General features: G+C 34.8%; 2 protein-coding genes across 2 annotated transcripts; one reads left to right on the forward strand and one right to left on the reverse strand.

Annotated features, from left to right (window-relative positions):
* Positions 1-2,185: 2,185 nt before the first annotated feature.
* On the reverse strand, positions 2,186-3,625 carry LOC122282896. The gene is made up of 2 exons (XM_043094958.1): positions 2,791-3,625; positions 2,186-2,455 (listed from the first exon to the last, which is right to left on the reverse strand). The coding sequence occupies exons 1-2, from the start codon at positions 3,572-3,574 to the stop codon at positions 2,421-2,423; spliced, it is 819 nt and encodes a 272-aa protein (XP_042950892.1). The 5' UTR covers positions 3,575-3,625; the 3' UTR covers positions 2,186-2,420.
* A 3,274-nt stretch (positions 3,626-6,899) lies between these two features.
* Positions 6,900-8,063, forward strand: LOC122280351 (ethylene-responsive transcription factor ERN2-like). The gene has a single exon (XM_043091207.1). The coding sequence runs from the start codon at positions 6,928-6,930 to the stop codon at positions 7,942-7,944; it is 1,017 nt and encodes a 338-aa protein (XP_042947141.1). The 5' UTR covers positions 6,900-6,927; the 3' UTR covers positions 7,945-8,063.
* Positions 8,064-16,799: the final 8,736 nt, after the last annotated feature.

A 16,799-nucleotide genomic window follows, 5' to 3' on the forward strand; every position in this document is an offset into this window, starting at 1 on the left:
TCTTGGAATCACTTGGAAATAAAAGACCCTGTCCAGGAGCTAATTTTAAGTATCTAAGAATCCTCATTGAGGCTTGAAGATGAGGTACTCGAGGACTGTCCAGATATTGACTCAAATGGTGGACTGCAAATGTAATATCTGGTCTGGTATGGGTGAGGTAAATTAGTCTACCAATCAATCTTCGATAACCAGTAATATCATCAAGTAAATCACCTTCATCCTTTGACAGTTTAGCATGATTATCCATTGGGAACAAAGCAGGTTTGGCAGCTAACAATCCAAAATCTGCTAACAGCTCTAGAGTATATTTTCTTTGAGACAAAGAAATGCCTCTTTGTGATCTTGCAATCTCCATCCCGAGAAAAAACTTGGCTGGTCCCAAATCTTTCAATTTAAATTGAAGAGTTAAAGCTGCTTTTACAGAGTCAATTGCCTCTAAATCACTGCTAGCAAGCAGGATATCATCCACATAAAGTAATAAAGCCACAAATGAATTTCCTTCCTTCTTAGTAAACAAAGAATAATCTGCCTTTGATTGTGTAAACCCAATATCAAGTAGTACAGATTTAAATTTCGAATTCCACTGTCTGCTTGCTTGTTTCAAGCCATATAGAGACCTTTGCAATTTGCATACCCGAGAGTCCCCTTTAGGTAGATAACCAGGAGGTGGTTTCATAAAAACTTATTCATCTAAGTCTCCATATAAAAAAGCATTGTTGACATCTAAATGAAAAAGATGCCAACTGTGTATAGCAGCCAATGATAAGACACATCTAACAGTGACCATTTTTGCAACAGGTGAGAAAGTTTCAAAAAAATCTAGGCCTTCTCTTTGAGTATACCCTTTGGCTACAAGTCTAGCCTTATGCCTCTCAATAGAACCATCTGAATTGTGTTTGATTTTATATACCCATTTACAACCTATTGGTTTTTTATTTGGAGGAAGTGGTGTAAGGACCCAAGTGTTATTTGATTCAAGTGCAGATAACTCTGCAGCCATGGCATCTCTCCAATGAGTATGCCTAACAGCTTGGTGATAAAAATTTGGCTCAACTTCAGAAGATATTGCAACAGAGAAAGCTCTATGAGATTTAGACAATTTAGAATATGATAGAACATCAGAAATGCTATATTTAGTACCTGTAGTAATAGCAGGATTTGTGAAAGATGTTTGAGCAGTAGAGTCAGCCAGATTGCAATGATATGATTGCAGGTAACCAGGTGCTTTGTGTTGCCGAGTTGATCTTCTCAGAGTAGGAAATTGATTCTCATCATTTAAATTTATTGAATCTGTGTTTTCTGGACTAGGATGATTATTGAATTGTTGTTGGGAATTAGAAGGTATGGAGACATGTATATTTTCAGCAGAATCAGAAACTGGTTTTGGAAAAACGATGTTATCTGATGATGAATGAATAGTAATGTCCAGATTTGAATTGGTTGTTGAAGAATCATTTTTTGACATAAAAGGGAAAACAGATTCATGAAAAACCACATCCCTAGAAACAAAAAAATTCTTATTTTCTAGATCATACAACTTATATCCTTTTATACCAGGTGGATAGCCTACAAAAACACATTTTTTGGCTCTTGGTGAAAATTTGTTTCTGTTTTGAAGAAGTGTTGATGCGTAAGCTAAACAACCAAAAACTTTCAAATGATTATAAGATGGATTTGTATTATAAAGAATTTCATGTGAAGATTTGTTATTTAAAACCAAAGATGGTATGCGATTTATAAGATAGCATGCAGTTAGTATGCATTCTCCCCAAAAAACTAAAGGAATATTTGACTGAAACTTTAAAGCTCTAGCTACATTCAACAAGTGTTGATGTTTTCTCTCAACTATAGAATTTTGTTGAGGTGTTTCTACACATGACTTTTGATGCATGATTCCTTTTAACTCATAGAAATCTGTCATTTTAAATTCTAAACCATTGTCACTTCTTATACATTGTATTTTCTTTCCAAATTGTGTTTCAATTAAGTTGTAAAAATTTTTGAATATGTTTCTGACCTCAGATTTGTTTTTCATCAAGTTTACCCAAGTAAATCTTGAATGATCATCAACTATAGTAAGGAAAAATCTGGAATCATTATGGGTTGGAATTGAAAAAGGGCCCCATATATCACAATGGACAATATGGAAAATACCACTTTCATTATATGAATGAATTTCAAATGGTAATCTTTTCTGTTTTGCCAATGGGCAAACAGTACAATGATGATCAACAAATTTATTGGAAAGGCTAATATCTGGTACATTTTTGGAAAGAAATGATAGTCTAGACATTGAAGGATGTCCCAATCTGCTATGCCAGACTTGAGAGCTTATTATAGAATTTACAGAATTGGATCTATGTGGAATAACAACATCACTAGCACCTGATTTCTGCAGTAGATAAAGGCCAGCTGATCTTCTAGCTATCCCAATCATCTTCCATTGGGTAAGTTCCTGAATAAGGCAAAAATCAGATGAAAATATAAATGAGCATTTCTGATATGAAGTGAGTTTACTCACTGAGAGTAGATTATAGGAAAAAGATGGTACACAAAGTACATCTTTAAGAGTTAGATTTTCAGATATCTGAACTATACCAATATGAGTTACTGGTACAGTATTTCCATTTGGGAGTTTAACAGAAGTGTTTAAAGCTTTGGTGATTGAAGTAAAGATGTCAATTGAATGAGCAATATGGTCTGTAGCACCTGTGTCTACAATCCATGTATTATCAGATATTAAGGCTGAAACTGAAGCACTTAAAGAAAAGGTAGAATTTGATGATATACCTTGAGTAGAATGAGCAATCGAATTAGAAATGATATTCGCAGCTTGATGATTGGTATTATCATCAGGTTGTGGGTGAATTAATGATAACAATTTTTGATAGTCTTCTTGAGAGAAAGGCATTTGATTAAAATTCTCAAAAGGAGTACTCAAGATTTGACCCGAAAGCTGATTAGCAGTTGCTGTAAATCTTCCCTTTTGTCGAAAATTGGTTGAGTTCTGTTTGAAGCCTGGAGGATAACCATGTACCTTGTAACATTTGTCCACTGTATGGTTGTTCATACCACAGTGAGTGCAGAACAGCTTATCTCTTTTCTGTTGTTGTTTTCCAGGAGCAAACCTTTTCATTGCTGGATTTGTATCTTGAACTTTGCTCATAAAAGCAGCAGTATCAATCATGTTATGCTTGCTAATCTCTCTCTGTTTCTCTTCTTGAACAATTAAAGAAAACACTTTATTTATATTCGGCAAAGGTTCTAACATTAGAATTTGCCCTCTGATATGAGAAAAACAATCATTTAACCCCATTAAGAACTGTATCACATGCTGGCGATCTTGATAATCCAAGAAAATTTTTATTGCATCACACTTACAGGTTCTTAGGGCTCCACATGTACATGTTGGAATTTGATTATAATCCAGCAATTCATCCCATAGGGATTTGAATCTTGTATAGTAATCTCGTACTGATAAGTCCTCTTGTGTCAAAACTGATAAATCTTTCTGTAATTGAAAGATTCTTGGACCATTTCCTTGTGTAAATCTGTTCTTCAGATCTTCCCACATATTTTGAGCTGTTCTTGCACATATGATGCTACCTCCAATTTCTTTTGAAACAGAGCTGATGATCTATGAAGAGACCATATTATTACATCTCTCCCACAGTTCATATGCAGAATCTGTTGAACTTGGCTGCGAAACTGATCCATTCACGAACCCAATCTTATTCTTGGCTTTTAAAGCCATCATCATGGATCTGCTCCATGTATGATAGTTTTCTCCGGTGAGGACATTTGACACTAGTATGTTCCCTGGTGAATCACCACTTTGTAAATGGTAATAACTTGGAATATTCTCCACATTTGATTCAGAAGCGGAAGCCATTTACAATCTGATACCATGTAACAGAGTAATCCAAGATAGAGGAAAGATAGGTCTGATACGAGAGAGATGAAATTGAAAGAATGTATTCTTATTGAGTTGATCTCAATTACAGAATAATAGGTCTGTATTTATAGACTAATACAGACGTGTAAAGCTGTAACTGAAATAACTAACTCACTGTGTAAGCCAATGAAAAACATTACACGTGTTTATTCTAAAAATCATTTTATCAATCTATAATATCTCTCTCTAAAAGGTAGAAGGCATGCGCTTTCTTTCTCTCTTCTAAAAAAGCCTTCTAAAACAGAAAAATATATATATATATATATATAAAGAAAAGATGTCCATAATCTAATGTTTAACTGTGGGCTACAGCTTTTATAATTTTTGCTTAGATCATCGGGGACGTATTGTTGTGTGCTTTAGGAAGCCCCTGGCCACACTCTGTTAGGCTCGGGGAGACCTCAACTATTAGAAGTTTTGGGAGATCCTTTGTATGTCGTTCCCCACAACTTCCAAAATGCACGAGACATTTCCAAAATCATGGGTTACCCATTTGCGGCGGAAGCAAATAATGGCTTAATTACGTGGGTTTGGGTTGATGGGTTGGATTTGGACGAGATTTTCACTAGTTACTTTTGAACTTATAAATTTAGAGAAATGCATACAATTTTTGTGTATTCTATTTGAAAAAGCTACATCTATTATAAAAAAAATTAATTTTTTTTTTTCGTGTGAATTTTAAATTTTCTATACTTTTTTCAAATAGAGTACATAAATTTTACACTCTCTAACACTATATAAATCATTTTCTATAAACTTATTACTTTAAATCCACCAATTTAATTTTTGAGTACTAAATTTATCCATCGATCCCTTAGGTTTTGCCTAAATTTAAATAAATCATTTGAATATACTTTTGCGAAAAACCAATCCTTGTGGTATATCTTGAATTTCAAATTGATGCATCCAATGTTTGCTAATATGATGGAAAATGCTACCATGACAGTCACTTATCGTATCAGAACCAATCATATAATATATAATCAATATTTTAAGAAACAAAAATTACCCTGTCAACATGACATGTCATTAAATTTAAAAATGACATTAGAAACAACATAAAAAATAAAAAATAAAAAATAAGAAAATGAAAAATAGTTCGTATTAAAAAAAAGAATGTAATTCTAAATACAAATCTCAAATAAATAGACCTTATGCAAGTTCTTTGTATAAAAGTAGATTCTAATAATAAAAAATAATTTTTTAATACTTTTTAAAGTAAGGTTCAATTTTTTACAAGAACTTATACGTGACTTATTTATTTAAGACTTGGTATCATAAACAGAAGTAAAAAAGGTTTTCATTAGGTGGTGGCCATTAGAGGAGATAACCCCATAGTAGGCATTGTGAATGGGCCACCTTCTGAGGTGGCGTTATCGAGGGTCATCCATAGTGATTGGCCCACTTGGAGGTGGCCCTCACCTATGTGAGCCACTCACATGGGAGGCGAGTCGTGTGTGTGTTTCTTAAGTTTTAGGCGTTGTATTTGAACGTTAAGTTGAATTGAGTTGAATTGAATTATTTATAAATAGTAGTGAGTTGAGTTGATAGAGAGAATTACATTGGACTTTCTAAAATGAATTTAAATGTGTTTGGATGTTAAAATGAATTTAGTACTATTTATGAGAAATTGAAAAAAGGTTGTGGGTCCTACCTATAAAGATGTGTTGAATTGAAAAATGTTGTGGGTCTTACATATAAAGAGGTTTTGAGTTGAGATGAGTTTCGTAATTTGAAATTTGAATATTTAGATGTTAAACCCAGTTTAAAATTAGATTAAACTGAGTTAAACTCAATTGAGTAATAGAGTTCAACAACCAAATAGGCAGTTTTCCCTCAGCTTCTTTGAGTTTAGATATTTTAATATTATCTACTTTTAATAATTTGAGTTGGTTTTTTAAGTTTATTTTATTAAGTCTTTTAGTCTATTTTTAACTCGAATATTTATTAGTATATTTTCAAATTTAGTTATTCATAAACTCCTAATTGTTTTAGTTTATTATTTTTATTTTAAATTGATATGTATTTTTCTAATTTGAGTTGTAACTTTATTTCGTAAAAGTTTTTTTTCTTTGAAAATTTCGTTTATTTCTGTGTACCTAATTATTTAATTGTTTTAGTTAATATCAACTTTCCGCGGTTAAAAACTTAATGCCGTGGCATGCGAATTGGTATTTTCTATTTTATGTAAATACCGACTCTACATTTTGATTTTTGATAAGTGTTATCGTGTATTTTTTTTCTAATAAGATAATGCTATATACAGTTGTAAAGTGCATAAGTGTCGTATAGTCATTTTGAAAAAGAGTGTAATTTACTATATATTAAAAAATTATTTTTTTTTAAGTAAATCCCATATTTATTGATCATTTTTTTTCAAATAATTACACAATATTTATACACTTACAATTGTAACTATCATTCTTCAACTTTAATTTATTTGAATTGTGAATTTTTTGTTGACTTGGCCATGGCAGATAGTTTTATTAATTTTTTTATTTTTTGCATGGTAACGCTAAGCAGATAGGTTTACACAGCTAGCCAGGGATGTACTCTTTAAGTATTAATGTATTAACCTTGAAGGGAAGATATAATATGTGGGTGGCCCCATAGATATAATATGATAATCTATCATTATCATCGTTTCATCACTGCCACTTAAGCAATGATGAAATGAATTGCGGTGAATAATAATTAAGCAAATGGCAACCATTCCATTCCTTTACAATAATCAAATTTTGGTTTGCTGTAATATTTTAACGTTGGCGATCGATATAAACAATAGGCCTGCAACAGCGACTTCCCCATTTACCCAATAAATTAAGCAACCGAAAATGGCATTTTCTCGACGTTTGTCCATATGTGGAAGTTGCACATACCTGTTCCTGGACACCATTATAAGGGGAAAAGCACCTCAGTTGCTCAGAAGTTTCGATCACGTAGACAGTTGGATTGGAGGAGGAGGAGATCATATGGGATCGCCAAACGACGTCCCGCGGGGCAGAAGCAGGAAGTCATCCTCAAGGGGACACCCCAGATTCGTAGGAGTCCGACAGAGGCCATCCGGGAGATGGGTGGCTGAGATCAAGGACTCCCTGCAGAAGGTCAGGCTTTGGCTGGGAACATTCGACACTGCTGAGGACGCTGCTCGTGCGTACGATGCTGCTGCTCGGAACTTACGCGGTACCAATGCTCGCACCAACTTCGAGTTACCGCAGTCCGGATCAAACACTTGCGGTGGCGCTTATGCTAACCATGTTTTCAACGAGAGTGCCGAGCCCTTCTCATTCGAGCAAGGGAGCGGGGCGTTCACGCCAGAAACAGACGGGCTTGTTGGGGCCCTCAAGGCCAAGCTGCTCGATGGCAAGGGACTGCGAATGCTCGCAGCTCCCGCTGGTTGTTTGGGAGCCGAAGCCAGCAGCGGTATGGTGGAAAACTCATCACCTGACAACATTGGTACAAAGAGAGGGCAATCATCAACGCCAACTGTAGCCGTTGCTCCTCATGGGGTTGGGATTCTGGACTCTATGCAAGTTTCTAATAATTATCCGCGTCCCAATAAGCTGGCTGACTCTCTCCTAGACCATAATGACCATGATCACGAGGCTGTAGCACGACATGTTGGGGTCCAGTGGGATCAATCTTGCCAAGCAGCGTTGCCAACAAGCATCACCCAATGGTCTTCTGAACCAGCATACGAAGTGCCATGGCCCGCACAGACGAACCATGTCCAAGATCAGAATGGCTTGTTTACTGCTGCTGCTGCTTCTACATCGGCATGGCACCTTCCTGGTGCAACCGGGGCAACGTTTAACTTGGCATATGCAGATCAGGGCGCTATGGAGCTGCTGTCAACAAATAAGATTAATGGGAAAGCGCAGTTGTTTCAGATTGATGGAGCGGCAACGTCGGAAGATGTGTGGTCAGCCGAGCAGCAGGTTGTGCACGGTGAGAACAACAGTTGGGGTGGCGCAAATGGCACTTGGTGAACAAAATGACAGAAAAATGGTTTTGGCTAACACACCAAACCATGCAGTATATTGTATATTCATTATATAGTTTGTACAAGTCAATAAAAGAATCAAAAGATACACTCTTGAGAGATGCACATTATTTTCTTTACAAGGAAGCAAATGATACAATTAACATAATTAAGATTGATTTGCTGAATCAATGAGATTACAGAGTTATATATCAGATTTTGTAGGATCCATGATTTTTGCAAAGACTTGCTTTAAGTGTGAGCTTCCATATTTGCAAGGCTTACTGTCTGGAGGCTTGCTGTCATGATCTTGGAGAGGTGCTCTTGCCATATTGGTAATGGTACTTCTTGGACACTCATTGTGTGCACAATCTGTAGAGCTGGAGCTTGAGGGATCTGATGTGGTTGCAGTAGATACTTTAACACTTGGGATCCTCTCATTTATGTACCTGTTCTAGGATGATATATATCACACACACACGTGTGTGATATTTACTGCATATGATCACTTAATTTCGGCCATGAATATCATGCGTGGTTGTTGTAATTCTTTTCGATCTCCTATACCCTGCAACGTAGATCCCAGGAAATCTCACAAGCTAATCATTCTTTTTAACATGCCATAGGCAAAGCACAGATTCTGTATTGACCGGACATCAGTAAATTAAGGAGTATCATGCTATGATTTTTCTTTGAGCGTGTAGATTACTTGCGTATAAAAAATGCACAAGCTTGTCTCATACCCAACAGGTCTAGTACTTGTAACTCTTAATTCTTAAAGGATTTTGTTCTGTACTAATATGCATTTAGCTAGATTTATCTTGATAGATAGTGGACAGTTTCAATGCTATATCTAGCCAGCTGCTCGACCCATAAATTATCTTTATTTTAGATCAAATTTTAGAGGATATATATATATATATATTTATATATATATTGGCACGGCTAACAAAACATTGGTGAGGTATTGATCTAAAATAAATGCTACATTAATGCTGGATTTCTTAACATAAACGCCATGAGGAACAAAAAAGGATAAGAAATTTTTTACTATTATATATACACAATCAAAAACTCTATTTTCAAGCTAGCTGGTATGCACTACAAGAAAAACGAATTTTTACGACTAAAATTTTGCAATCAAAATGATTATTTTCGACGAAAACGATTTTCGTCGAAAATTAATAATCTTTTTAATTACAAAATTTTGATCTTAAAAATCCGCTTATCGATAGTGATGTGAAGTATATTTAATAAAATGTTTTTATATATATATATATATCGTAATTTGATTAGGCTGCTTTCACACAAAAGGCCAAAATTTTTTCTAAAAGCAAGTTTCAAATAGAAGAGATATTGGCACAGCTGACAAATTAAAACTTGGGAATAGATTAATGCTGCATTTCTTAACATAACCGCCATTAATTAGGAGGAACTTAACACATAAGAATCCAAGGAATTATGTGTATTAATGGCTGAAGCTCATTCCACTAAGCAGCTTGAGAGTAACGCCACCTTCATGGTTTTTTCCAAAGTGTCATAGATCTTATCTTTTTATTCACTTTCATATATTCTTTTGTTTGCTTACGGAGTCGTATTATAATCTTCTTTCCCTCATTAACTAGCCCAATCTTGCACATAGGTTAAAACTCTGTACGTATCCTTTAATCTGTATTTTTAGTGTTTATGTCAATCTAACGTGGCCCGTGGGTAAAGAAATAAAATGCCATAACCTTAAGTCATCGGGTCGTTCCCACGGGTATAGTTTCTATCAAGAACGTAAATCCTCTTTAATATTAAAAGAGAAATACAGTGCTTTGGTGTGAAAATGCTGGACCCCTTCCTTTTAGAAAAAAGTGAAGTTCATCATTAAAAAAATAATAATTTTTTCGTGTAGGTCTATATTTATCTAATTTTTTCAAAAAGGATCCGCGACACTTAATCACCTTAAAACTAAAAGTATCATTTTTCATCTTAAAATGACCCATTTGGCCTTTTGTCTAGGGGTGTAATCGGTTGAGTTTGATTTGATTTTGTATATTTTTTATAACCGAATCGGTATATACTAGTTTTGAAAATTTAAGAACCGATATTGGATTAATTCACTACCAAAATCGAAACTTTCAGTTTTTCTAATTTCGGTAAGGTCTAGTCCCATTTTTTCAGTTTTACGAATTATCTATATTAGTAATAATATGATATTTAAAAAAATTCTATTTATCATCTTTACATATCATACACCACACACCAACTTCGCTATTAGTTCCCATAAACTTGATTCTGCCGTTGCTGCCAACCCTGTTCAACACTGCCATCTCTCTCTCTCTCTCTCTCTATATATATATATATATATTCGAATACAGTTGTTATGCCCTAACTCTACACCTCAAGGAGATTATGAACTGCAGGAGGACCTCCCACGTATTCAAGCTTAGTGATGCAGCGATCCACTCTCAATGTGTCACTCTTGCTTCTGTATTCGTGTATATATATATATATATATATATATATATTACCAAGTATGTCTTGGATGTGGCCCCTAAAATCAGTTTTATACAAATATGACGTGACCTCTAAAAAGGCAATATCTTGGACACTAGTTTTATACAAATAGGAGGTGCGCGCGAATGACCCCCAATCTCTGCCATGGCACCTAACACTGAGAGACTTTTTAAAAAAGGAGCCAAAAAAAAATTAAAAATAAAAAAGAAAGAGAGAAAGCGTAGGGGACAAAGTACATGAACACAAATAGAGGGCCGCAATTGATTGTGGTGAGATAAGAGATGTGCACCTGCCGATGAGAGAGGAGAATTGGCGGCGACGATGTTGGGGATGGGTACTAGAGACGGGACTGGATTTGGGAATGCATGGGGACACAGGGCGTGGGGTATGGGAGTTGTCTGGGGAAAATGATTAAAAAAAAAAAAATGCTCCCCTTGATGATATGGCACTATTCCACGCCGGCCATTTGTGAAATCTCTTTGATCTCTAGCTTTTTTTTTTTTCATTACGTACTATCGATCACACGAGTGGCTCAAGGCTAGAGCGATCAACCAGCACTACAAGAAAAATGGCCTTTTGCGGCCAATTTATAGCGGCGAAAAGACTATTAGCAACCAATTTTGGTTGCTAATAGTCTTTTCGCCGCTATAAATTGGCCGCAAAAGGCTATTTTTCTTGTAGTGCAGGAATGAAAACCGATGCCAATTGCCAACTGTGATCTGTCTAGGAAAATAATTTATTGTTGATATTATTATTATAATCATTATCACTATAATTTTTTTTTTTTAAATCATCGTTTATCCTCAATTCTAGCATTTCTTCACTCCATTGATTGATTTTAATCCTCATCATCATTGTGAGGTTCTATAATTATTTAAACGGTGTAGTAAAGTAATCATTCATGGTGAGTGTATTGTTCGTTCTAAATTTAAAGTTAAAAATATAATTTTGAATTCTTTTTTATTATTTCATAAATTTATTCGAGCCCCCTTGACTTTAGAAGAGTTAGGAGACAATGTGGAATTATTTGAGTTATCTAATATATTTTGACAGAATCATTATATTTTAAAACTATTTAGGAACATGATATGGTGATGATCTTAGAAAGTGACATAAATCTTAAATTATCTTTTGTTCAGTTTCGTATATTATTTTTGTTTGCTATCGAAGTTGTCCTAATCTTGATTCAATTTAAATTGTCTTTAACAAACATGTACAATCTTGAACAATAAGTTTCATTTTTTTTTTTTTGGAGTAATTGGGTCATTCCTACCGACATAGTTGCCATCAAGCATGTAATTAATTTCTCTTTGTTCTTAACATGGTGAAGCCCTTTTGTCCCAAAGCAGAGACAATGTCAACGTATATCAATAAGACTGTCGCTTGATGTAATAAAATAGGATCCCAGAATTACAATAAAAATAATTACCCAACAAATTGTTTAAGATCAACTTGTTCAATTTTCATTTCGATTTGTTTTATCTGTCAAATAAACTATTTTTGAATACAAAATCATCATCATTTGTTATTATTAAACCATATAAAATCGACGAAAAAGTGGAGGGGGGAGTGGGCAAAGAATTTGTGGAGAGAGGGAAGAATTTGTCCCTCACAAAACAAAAAAAAGCAGCTGGTTTTATTTTCTACACTACGCACCGGTTTAATTTTGTCCATGTCATGGTTCAATTGATTCGGAACGCCAATAGAACCGCAACGCTAGTCTTTTTTCACCCGTCTCTCCTCCCTCCGATCTTGTCCCATCTTGGCTTCAACAAACTTGCCACCGTCACACCCTCTCTTTCCGACTCCATTGCCTACACGGCCTGACCCGGTTCCTACACTCTCTTCTCTCCCTCCAATTCAATTCCTACATCTCTCGCTCCTTCTCCAGCCTCTTCCAACAACACATTGTTCTTGGCCTCTTCACCATTGACTATCTTTGAAAGGTTTGCTTTCAGTACTAGGATCGAGATATTGAGCCCAAGCTAGTGCTTCACCATCACATCCGAATAGGTCCAAGAAGGGTCCCTACACAGTGTTTGTTTCTATCAATTTTGTTTGGTTTCTAAGAAAAATTGAGAGAAATAGTATGTTACACGGTTTCTTGTTTAGCTGCTTTGAAATTGGGAAAGCAAATTACATGTTGGTATTAGTTTTTTTATTTTTTTCTCAGCAATATCAGGTAAACTTCAGTGTTGGTGAAAAGTCCAATTGTTTCTAAACTTTTGTTTGGTTGAAGAGAAAACTGAGAGAAAGTGTACTCCACAATTTCTCGTGCACTCGGGGGACTAGATGGTGTGGGGGGGGGGGGGGGGGAGAAAATTTTCCTATGCATTTTGCATTAAATAAAAAATAAAAAAGCCACATTGGCAGATCCCTAAGGTTGTGTTGTGTACCGGCTAGGGGTGTAACGGGTCCGGTTTGATTCGGTTTTGAACAAAATTTAGGACTGAATCGGTATGCACCGATTTTACATTTTTCAAAACCGATTACGCACCAATTATCCTCCTAAACCGGTATTTCAATTTTACTAGTTTCGGGTCCGTTTTGTCAGTTTTAATGTATTATATTATAATATAGTATAGTATATTATAATATCTAATACTATAGTGATAATATTGTAGTATATTATAATATATATTATAATTGTATTATAGACTATAATGATTTAATATAATATATAATATAATGATATATTACAGTATATTATAATATATAGTGATATAGTATTAGTATAATTATTAATTTACATTATATAATGTTAGTATAACTATTAATACAATAAACAAAATGATATAAGATTTTAAAATTTAATATTAAATTTTAAAATAGACTTGCTTAGATTATGTGCGGCTATGTTAGCCCAATTATTCTTCAAGATCCGTTGTGAATAAACTGTTTTTGAACACAAAATCATCCTTGTAAATTAAATGTCGTCTGTGCAAGGGAGGGTGAGAGAGAGAAAAGGCAGGCAGAGGGTTTTAAGAGCAAGGCCTTTTTTTTTTTTTTTAATTTACATGTGCAGCTCAATTGTTCTTTTAAGATTTATTGTGAGTATTGTTTAAAACCTTAGACCCATTTTTTGCCTTTTGCTATTGGTCTTATAATTGATTAAGACCATATTTAGCTCATTGTTGTCTTTTTTTTTTTTTTTTTTTTTTTTTTTTTTTTTTTTTTTATGGAAATATGCTTCATTGCATTCATTGTTGTCTTAATCTTTCAACTTATTGTTAGCACTTTGTAGGTTAGATTTGTACCATTATCAACATATTGTTGACTACAATTCCAGATTTGATGTTTTAACTGCGGTCACTTTATCACCACCACCACTTTCATTGTCTCAACGACAATCAATCAACATATATGAAAGATACATTTAAATTTCAAATTCAACATCTCAAAATTGCAGTTGAGTTTGTGGGGGATATTAGAGATAATAACACATCAGTGTCTAGCATGTGATTGGCTCTTGTGGGAGCTTGGCTCCTAAGCATGTGATCCGACCAGGATCAAATGGGTTAGATCACAAGGGGCGATTGTTCCAGAGAATTTTATCAGACCACAAATCAAATTGATTGGACCACATGGCAACTCGGCTCCTAAGCACAAGATTTGACCTCAAATGAAATAGATTGGATCATGTGGGGGATCGACTAACGAGCATGTATCCGATCCCTAATCAACTTGCTTGAATCACTTGAGAGCTCTATTCCTGTGAGGTGAACAAAGAGATCTCAAACCCAAGGCAAGCAATAAAGCTCGCCCCCTTGAAGAGCAATAGTCACACTTAAACAAGTGGCAAAATGTTCACACCCTTGAGCAAAAGGTGCTTCTCATGAAGGGTAAGCAACAAAAATGAGTACTTTGTTGGAATGTGAGGTAAAGTCCTCACATCCAAGAGGGTGAGTGATAGCATTGAAGGAATGCTATAACCCGTGGGTGAGTAAAGCATTTTTTTTTTCATGATAAAGGCAAGTGCTCCACCTCAAGGAGAGAAAAAAACCGCTTGCAACTGGGGGAGCAAGCAAAAGTGCTCAAACCGATCAAAAAGTAAAAATTGAAAAGTAGTCAATCTTTTTTGTAAGTTGAGCTCAAACCTAATTGAGCAAAAGTGCTCACATCTATTGGAGCGAGCAGCAAAAACATGCACCCTTGGGTGAGAAACAACAGCTCACGCCCCGTGGTGAGTAAAGGGTGTCCCACTCGGATGAGTGACAACATCTCACATGAGGACAAAAGGGCTTCTTACGGGGCAAGCAAACAATGCTCATCTTTAATGGCAACCAAAATCTCTCCCTGAGAAGTGTTCATCCTAGGGGCGAGCATTTAAAAAAATCATATGGTGATATTTGCAAAAGGTGCTCGTCCCTACGTGTGCAAAAGTCAAAAGTGCTTGCCACCCAAATCGAGCAGCAACATCTTGCACACATTAGGAGAGCACTTTGCTCGCATTATATGTTCGGGCATCGTGCCCTATTTTCATAAGTACCTGACTCTTGCATCCATTCACGTCATTCTTCTCTTTCCCATTTTCACTCTCTTCGTCTTCTTTTTCTCCTTAGTCTTTTCCTCATCTTCCTTGTATTCTTCCTCTTCCTCTTCCCCTTCTTCTTCATCCTTTTCATCAGGTTATTTCTTCTTCGTCTCCTCCACTTCCTCCTACTCCTTATCTTCCTCTTCATCTTCATATATTTGCTATTCCTTTTCATCTACATCTACATCTTCCTCTTCTTCTAATTCTACTTCTCATTTCTATTAAAAGTGTGGAACAACATCCATGAAAATCTTCTGTTGGTGTAATAGAATGAATTTTTTTATTCTATTATGCTTTAATAATATTCTAATGTTGGTATGAAACAATGTTTTCTTTCTTTTTAGTCAAATCTTAGGATTGCTAAAGTTTGTAATATACATCAATCAAAATATGATAAAAAAAGAAGAAGGAAGAAACAACAGTCACAAAACCGACACCACAAATCCATAAGCACTAACAATATTCAAAACAACAAAGCCCGCTACCATGGTTCTATGACATCACCACCACCACAAACAATACTCAAAATCAAAGCACACCATTGTGGCCACACCACCGACACAACAAATAACATTCATAACTTTGCAATCAATACCAACATCACAAATAGTATTTAAAACTAGAAATCTAATTAAAACTCCACTACTGAAGTACAAGGAATCTAATACTACTTACCCATCATAAGGAACAAATGTATTAAAGCTTATTCTCTCGATATTTGTTTAAGATGACTTCAACACCACCTATTAAACATATCGAAATCACATAAAGATGACTTCACTCCATTTAAATGATACAACTGCGGACAACTGCTGATAAGAGAGGTCTAGTAGAGTTAGTTTTTTTTTTTTTTTTTTAATTCTCATACAATTTGAGTGTACATTGAATTAAAGGTTGTAATATAATATTTGTGGAGTGTGTTATGGATTTAGTCGGTGGAAAAAAAAGAATACTTAAAGTGGAGATTGTAGAAAGAAAAACTCTCATGTTGAATATCTTTAAGTATAATCAAGGTGTGAGATACATGATTACGTTATGTTATAATATTATTGTTTGATAGTTTTTTTTTTTTTTATCCATATATTATCTTATATTGGTGTCATATAGACAATGTTAATTGTTTTTCTATTCCATACTTTTTCACTCAACTCTTATGATGGATCTCATTGTTATATGGATATTTATTTTGGATTAAACAATTTGCATTATTGTTAATGCAGAATATAATACTACACTTGATGTGAGTTATCTATAAACTTTTATATGAATATGGTACATATTTTTAAATAAACATGTCTTATGAGGTCAAAATGGCTACTCCAAAGGTTGGCAATTACGTGCCCATCCTCTTTTATTTTTTCATTTAACATATTTATCGTTAATCTTTTGTTCACTTTCTTTCTCTTACAATCTCTGTTTGGCTTGCTTCTTCACGTCATCATTCTCTTTGCCCTTTTCACTCTCTTCTTCATCTTCTTCTTCTCCTTACTCTTTTCCTCGTCTTCCTCATCTTCTTTCTCTTCCTCTTCCCCTTCCTTTTCATCATTTTGATCGAGTTCTTCTTCCTCTCCTCCACTTCCACTTCCACCTCCTTCTCCTCCTACTCTTTCTCATCATCTTCTTGTACTTGCTATTCCTTTCCATACACTTCTTCCTCTTCTTCTACTTCTACTTCTCCTTTTTATTAAAAGCACGGAACAACATCCATGAAGATCTTTTGTTGGTAAAATAGAGGTATGGATTTCTTTATTCTATTATGCTTTAATAATATTCTAATGTTGGTATGAAACAATGTTTTTTTCTTTTTAGTCAAATCTTAGGATTGC

The sequence above is a fragment of the Carya illinoinensis genome, chromosome 11, assembly GCF_018687715.1.
Source record: "Carya illinoinensis cultivar Pawnee chromosome 11, C.illinoinensisPawnee_v1, whole genome shotgun sequence".
In the NCBI taxonomy this organism is placed as follows: Eukaryota; Viridiplantae; Streptophyta; class Magnoliopsida; order Fagales; family Juglandaceae; genus Carya; species Carya illinoinensis.